This window comes from Corapipo altera, unplaced genomic scaffold (genome assembly GCF_003945725.1).
Source record: "Corapipo altera isolate COAL_440 unplaced genomic scaffold, ASM394572v1 131, whole genome shotgun sequence".
Taxonomy (NCBI): Eukaryota; Metazoa; Chordata; class Aves; order Passeriformes; family Pipridae; genus Corapipo; species Corapipo altera.
In genome coordinates, this window is record NW_020885111.1 from 73,117 (window position 1) to 80,541 (window position 7,425).

Here is a 7,425-nt window from a genome sequence, read left to right on the forward strand (position 1 = left end):
ACCAGTCTGATTCCATGTCCCTCAGGCAGCGATACCAGTCTGGTTCCATGCCCCTCAGGCCCTGGGCTCCGGAGCAGCCCGGCCTGGCCCCCGCTGAGGTGTGCCCGTGTCCCCGCAGAGCGTGCGGCGGGTGCTGCAGAGCCCGCGGGTGTCGGAGCTGGACGCGGCGCGGTTGGTGATGCTCTACGCGCTGCGCTACGAGCGCCACGCCAGCAACGGCCTCCCGGCACTGCTGGACGAGCTGCGCGCCCGCGGCGGCACCGACAGGTACCGCAAGGTAACCCCGGGGAGGGGGCACGGGGGGCACGGGGCGGGGGGGAATCGCTGCTCTCTGGGGGGAAACCTGCCCGCTCCGGGGGTTGTTGTGCAGAGCCCTGAGATCGGCTCAGGGAGGGACCTGCGGGTGGGGCTTTAAAGGGCTTTTTGAATGAGTGGCTCCATTTCCCACGTCGGGGATACTGAGGGTTGGATGGGGTGATCTCCAGAGGGCCCTTCCACCCTGGGCTGGTCTGTGGTGTTGTGAAGGGTTGAATAAAGCGGGGATGGCAAGAGTCTGCTGGGAGGGGAGTGTGGCACATGCACAAGCCTGGGATGTGCATCCTCTCTCCTTCTCCTCTTCCCCCTTTGCCCAGCTCCTGCATTGGCAGTGGCTGCAGCGAAGGGCTGGGAATGGAGAGGAGCTGGTGGGAAGGGAGCGGGCGGCAGCGCCAGGAGCAGCTGGGGAGGAGGTGGAGGAGCAGGATGATGTCACCTCGTGTGGAGGAGCTGCTGCTGCTGCTGCGGGCGATGGAGACGAGGCCTCTCCTCGTGCAGGAGGGTCGGGGCAGGCGGGGGGATGTGGGAGTGCTGCTGTTCCACCCCCTCACCTGGCTCCGTGTCCCTGACCCCCGTGAGCCCCAGAGCCCAGTGAGGAGTTCCCATCCTGACAGCTCCTGCCCTCTCCCCGCACAGCTGGTGTCGGCCGTGGTGGAGTACGGAGGGAAGCGGGTCCGGGGCAGTGACCTGTTTGGCCCCAAGGACGCCGTGGCCATCACTAAGCAGTTCCTCAAAGGCCTGAAGGTACCAATATGCCTCAGGGGGGAAAAGGGACAGTTTTAGCCAAAACTGCAGCCAGAGCAGGGCTGGCAGGAATGTCGGGCTGCTGGCTTGGGGTTGGGATTTCACAGGGAGGGCAGTGGCTTCAGGGCCTGATTCCATTGAGGACAATGGGAGCGGGTTGCTGAAGAGCCTCAAATCCGAAATTCAGGGGTGACACCTGCTGGGTTGTCAGGTGATGCGGTGTCTCCGCTGATTCCTCCTCCCTCCTTGCTCTCCCAGTTCCTAAAGAGCTTCCCTCCCACCACAGGGCATTGAGAATGTGTACACACAGCACCAGCCCCTGCTCCAGGAAACGCTGGACCAGCTCATCAAAGGAAAGCTCAAGGACAGCCAATATCCCTACCTGGGCCCCAACACACTCCGGGACAGGTACATGGGGCTGGTTGGGCAGAGCCTGCACTGGGATACACCTGGGGCCCCTGGCACTGGGACACACTGGCTGCCCTGGTGAACTGAGGCACAAATCCTGGCGGTTCGTGATCAGCCCCAAACGAGCTGCTCCGTGCCCTTCATCCCAAGCCCGGGAGCTCTGAGGCAGCGCCGTGTCCTCGCCTGACTCCGGAATCGATTGTGATTTCCCAGCTGCAGCGGAGCCTGAATCATGCATTAAACATGGGGGGGTGGATCCACAGGGTGCTGCTGCTGGAGGCTGCTCAGGGCCAGGGGTGAAAGTTCGGGGGAGATGAGGTTTTGTGGGATTTCATGGTTGTTGTCGGCCCTGAGCCCAGCAGATCCCAGGGGTGACGCAGGGTCTGGGAGAGGCACCGTGAGGATCACGGATCGCTGCCTCCAGGGCAGGATTTATCCTTGGTTTTGTCTAATCCTGGCTCAGTATTTGCTGGGTATTCCTCAGTGTTCCCCATCCCAGGGAGCGTTCAAGGCTGGGTTGGGTGGGGCTTCCACCTGGTGAACAAGACGAGCTTTAAGGTCCCTCCGGCCCAAAGCATTCCATGGTTTGTGCCTTTGTCCCAGGCCCCAGGATATCGTCGTGTTCCTCATCGGAGGGGCCACGTACGAGGAGGCGCTGGCCGTGTACAACCTGAACCGCTCCAACCCCGGCGTCCGCATCGTCCTGGGCGGCACCACCATCCACAACACCAGGAGGTAAAACCCATCCCACCGGGAATCCTGCCTGCAAAGCTGCTGGCACGGCAGGAATTCGGGATGCAGGAGGGATCCCCACCGGGTGATAACACACGGAAACAGGGGGTCAGTGCTCCATGCCCAGATCTGCTCGTGGTGGCTCAGGGACAGATCACCCGCCTGGAGCTTTAACCTGCCTTTCCCTGAGTTCCAGGGCAGGGAAGTAGAGTTAATTCCCTAGAGTTTTTCCTGCTTGTAATTCCCCACACATTCGGGAAGCCAGAGAATAATTCAGCACTGACTGAACGTGCAGCTGCCTTGCTGGAGGTGGGCAGAGGTCCCTCCTGGTATGAAATTCCTGGTGGGAAGCGTCTGGTTTATAAATACAAATAGTTTTTCCTGAACCCAAATTACTCGCTTTGGGTGCAGGGGAGAGTTGAGGCCACACTGGGCATTGTTTCCCATTGGCACAGCTCGCTGCTGGCCAGGCAGGAGAGCAGGAATTCCCTCCAGATTCCCCGTGCCCTTCCTTCAGCTCAGTGTGGGATGGTGGGAAAACCCTGAGCTGCTGCTGAAGCTCAGGATCTGCAGCTCCATCATGGGCTCCACTTGGATTTGTGCTGCCAGGAGCCACCTGGGCTGGTCTGGGCTCCACCACGTCTCAGCACAGTCCCTGAATTACTTACAGAAAAACTGGGATTCTGTGTCCAAATCTGCATTTCAAAGAACGAAGTGGGGAGGGAAAAAAACCCAAAAACTAAAAGGCTGGTCCTATGGAAGGGCTGGATCCAGCTGGGCCCTGCCTGGGAGCTCCGGGGAGGGATAGCAGAGACCTGAAACAGCCCTGCTCCAAATGATTCATTTTCTCTGGGATAAGATTTCCCTAAGGATGGAAGGACAACAAAAATGTCTCCTGTCCACTGTTCCCAGCAATTCCAGCACAGTGCCTGAGGATCAGGGAAATCTCAGCACAATCCCTGAGGTGTCTGATGTGAGGGAACCCAGATTTTAGTGTGTCCCAACCCCTCCTGTAATCCATGGCCTTCCTGATTCCTGCAGGATTAGGGCGGATATGTCACCAGAAACAAGGGGATTTGGGTGTTAATGCGCCGAGCAGCCATGTAAGCACCTAATCCTGGGCTCCATTGTTCCTACGGCCCCACTGGAACTGGGAACAACATCTGTGGGCGCCTGGGGGGTGGCCCAGGGGAGGGAGAATCCTCTCTGCTCCTGGGGATCCGAGCCCTGCTCCCGGCGATCCCAAAGCAGTTCCGCAGGGTTCGGAGGAGAAAGGGTTACAGAGGATCAATAATCGGCTAAAAAGGGATGCCTGGGAGCAGGAGGAACATCTGGTGCTGGGGCTGACTCATCCCGGGCAGGTTGAGCCCAAACCTGCTGGGACTAATCCCGGGATGTGGAGCCTGACCCAGTTACCCAGTTATGGCGCCGCGGCGGCACCGGAGCCTCGTGGGGACCCTCCTCGCTCCAGAGGGGTGGGAATGGAGCTGGGAGTGGGTTTGTTCCTCCTGGGGGTTTGATCTCTGGGCCCTGCTCAGGTGGAGCATCCATGGAGTTACCTGCAGGTACCTGTGCTGGATCCATGGGGTTCTGGGAACAACCCCAGCCCGGGGGATTTGTGCCGTGGTGCAGCTCATCCCCCTGGGGCAGGTGGCACTTTGGCTCTTGCCTCGGCACACTCCAGACCTGGAAGGTGCTCAGAGAGGCCTGAGGGGACCCTGAGGGGACCCTGGTCACGTGCACAACCTGCTCTGGACAGCACGGAACCGGGAGGATCCCTAAAAACACCAGCGAGTCATTCCCTGCCACAGCTCCGTTCTGCCTGGCTCCAATGCCTAAAAATAACCTGGAGGAGAGAGGGCTGGGGCTGGAACACAAAGCCAGGTGGAGCCAGGGGACAGAGCCAGGGGACAGTGTCCTGTCTGTGCCCCTTCCAGCTGTGTCCCGTGGAGCTCAGAGCTGGGCCTTTGCTTGAGATTTTAGGGGTTTTATTATTTTTCAAACCCCTCAGGATTCACAACCTGGGCAGGAAGAGCTGTTCCAGACCCAGTTTAGGGAAATCCCGTTTCTGTAGGATTCGTGGCATATCCTAGTTTGCATTTCTTTATCCTTTTTGGTGTTTTTTTTTTTTTTAAGCATTACTGTTGAGATCACCTGATCAGCACATTGAGGGGATGAGTCAGCCTGGGAACGGCTGTGGTGTCTCATTGCCAGAGGAACCGTCCTCCGGCAGCATCTTCCTGGCCGGGAGCATTCCTGGCTTTGGGAGCTTGGAATTTACTCTTGGATTAGTGTTTCCTGCCTTCAGCTGCCCCAGGACAGCCACTGGAGCGGGTCAGGCAGGGGTGACCTGTTGTTGGATCACAGTGTCATGGGCAGGTCACCCCTTTGCCACTGTCACCGCGTATGGAGAAGTGACAGGACCAGAGGAAACAGCCCCAAGTTGCACCAGGAGAGGTTTAGGTTGGATACTGGGGAAACTTCCTTCACTGAAAGGGCTGTCCAGGGCAGTGGTGGAGTCCCTCCTCCCTGGAATTGCTCAAAACCACATGGATGTGGCACGTGGGGACACGGGTCAGTGGTGGCCTTGGCGGTGTTGGGTTGACAGCTGAACTCGACGGGCTCAGAGGGCTTTTCCAACCTAAACAATTCCCTGATTCCATTGCCTCTGTGCCCCCATCCCAGTGTTGCCGGGGCTGTGTCTCAGCTCTGGGGCTGAGGAGCAGGTCCTGGTGGGGTCCAAAGGCTCGAGGCCAGGCCCAGGGTGGGGGGGCAGTTGGCCCTTGTCCCACTTGACCCGAGCCTTTCCCGGCAGCTTCCTGGAGGAGGTCACAGCCGCGGGGTTCCGCGGCCGGAGCACCGAGAGCTCCCAGGTCCCACCGAGGTCCGGCCGACGGTGAATCCTGAAGGAGTGAATCCCTTCTTGCCCATCCGGACCTGGATGTTCCTGTGCCACGGCCGGAGCTTCCCCCTCTGGAGCTGGAGCTGGAGCTGGAGCTGGAGCTGGAGCTGGCCACGACGTGTCCCCCCTGCAGCTCCTCCTTGTCCCCTCACAAACAGCTCCAGAGCTGGGGATGTCACCTGAGGGGAGCCTGGGGAAGCTCTTGAATCCCTTCACCAGGACACATGGGATGAGTCCCCTGAGGAATCCAACGGTCCTGCCCCGGGCCGGGGGAGCAGCTCTGGGGGTGCAGCTGGTGGGCACAGGAGCCCTTTGCTCTGCTCCATTGTCTGTATATGTTGAATCCTATTAAATCCCCCGTTTTGGTCGAATCTGTCTGTTTGATGATTCCCATTTTCCCTTTCCCAATGCCATGAGGTGCAGTTACAGCCTGAGCCTTCTCAGGAGCTTCTGCCCCCCTCAAGGACCACACCAAGGTCTCGCTGAGGAACCTGCGAGTGCATTTCCAGCTCTGCCCCGTGGCCTCTAATCAGCACTTGATTGGGAATTAACAAGCCAGATCAAATGAAATGAGCTCCTAAATCTCTGGGAATTATCGTGGCATCACAACTAAGTCCCGTTGATGTGGGAGAGAGCAAAGCCCTTCAGGGGGGAGGGGATCTGGCCCCAGGGGTCCTGGGCAGCTCTTGTTGGGGAGAAACAAAGCATTCCATGTTCCTGGATCTCTAGGAGGGAAGTTGGGCAGGAAGGGGAAATGTGGCAGTGGGAACATGGAGGGATGATGGGATTTCATTTAAGGAAAAACCCAACAAAACCCAAATGTCCAAACCTGATTATAACCCAGATCAGCTGCAGAGGCCACAGTAGCTGGTCCTCTTACCTGCAGTGGCTGTCCCTGGATTGGCTCTGCTGGAGGCCATGGGGGAGGAGGTGGGAATTGTGAAACCCCAGAGAAAGGAGTCCCCAAGAACAGCCATGACCCAGTCAGGGCACTGGGTTAGCACTGGTTTGTACTGGGTAGATCCATTCTGGGACACTACTGGGTGCAGTTGGGTTGGCACAAAGGTGCCTGATCTCAGATGGGACTCGAGCTCTCAACAGGGGCTCCCAAGATGCTGAGTTTACTCAGTTCAGCTCTGAACTGGCCCTCAACCCCGAGTTCCTCGTGCCCCCTGTTTGTGTGCCCACCCCAGTCTGTGCCCACCCCCTCATGCATGTCCAGCCTGAGCCAACCTGATTTCCAGGCACGTTTGGCTTGAGCTCTGTGCCATCCAAACACTCCTGCAGATCATGGGCTCCAGCTCCAGCTCTGCCCTGTGGCATTTAAGGTCCATCAGAACACGCTGCAGCCTGACCCACTTGGGGTCACATCCCTGTGAGTGCCTCTGGCAGGAGCCTCCTCTTTCCCACCTCCCCCTGCCCTATATGTGCCCCCACGAGGTGACTCAGACCTCTGCCAGCCTGGGACCCCGACAGAGGGGAGCTCAGTCCTCAGAGCAGCCTGTCCCCTCCACTCCAGAGGGATAAATCCCTCCTCCAGCAGCCCCTTTCCCAGACAAAAACCCTTGTAATCGTAGTCAGAGACTCGGAAAAGCGCGTGCCCTAATTAAACTCGACTCATCTTCCAGGCAGCAGCTTCACACTTGATATCCAGAGGCAAAATGCTGTGTGGGGGGTGTTAAAGACGTAAATAAACCGAGAGTTTGCTGATCTGCTCTGCAGGAAGGTGAGATTTTGGTGGCTGTTTATATGGATCAGCACAGGGAGCAGCTGCAGCCCCCGGGGCCAGGGGGGAGCAAAGGGGCTGTGTGAGTGTGGGAGAGACACAAACACACCTTGGAGGGGCTTTTTGTGCTGCCCACGGGAGAGGAGTGGGGACAGGGATGGGGACAGGGCTGGGAATGGGGGTGGGGACAGGGACAGGTATAGAGATGGGCATGGTGACAGTGACAGGGACAGGGACAGGGACAAGGACAGGAATGGGGATGGGGAGCTGCAGAGACCACGTCACCTGCCACACCAGTGTGACTGTGGCTCAGGGAGGGCACCTCCATCCCAGCCCTCCCCAGCCCAGTGATCCCAGCAGGAGCAGCATCCAGGGCCGTCCCCAAGGCTGGGAATGCGACTGCCTGTTCCCAGTACGGAAATGGGAGCCGGGTTCCCTCCTATCTCCTTCCTTCCATGTAAATTGTTGATGTTTCCAGCTCTGAATCACCCATCACATCCCTCACAAACGTGACTCACTGTCGCGCTGTCAGAACAGCCTGAGGATCCCGACCGGAGCCGAATCCCTGCTCCCAGGGGCACGGAGGTGTGTGCTGGTT

General features: G+C 58.7%; 1 protein-coding gene across 1 annotated transcript in view; it reads left to right on the forward strand.

Annotated features, from left to right (window-relative positions):
* The window catches only part of VPS45 (vacuolar protein sorting 45 homolog), a 10,969-nt gene extending 5,497 nt beyond the window's left edge, over window positions 1–5,472 (forward strand). Inside the window, exons 11-15 of the mRNA XM_027669855.1 lie at window positions 119–277; window positions 952–1,059; window positions 1,346–1,467; window positions 2,071–2,202; window positions 5,015–5,472. Coding sequence (XP_027525656.1) covers window positions 119–277; window positions 952–1,059; window positions 1,346–1,467; window positions 2,071–2,202; window positions 5,015–5,099 — 606 coding nt within the window. The 3' untranslated portion in view covers window positions 5,100–5,472. The remainder of the gene's footprint in view (window positions 1–118; window positions 278–951; window positions 1,060–1,345; window positions 1,468–2,070; window positions 2,203–5,014) is intronic.
* The last annotated feature ends 1,953 nt before the right edge of the window (window positions 5,473–7,425 follow it).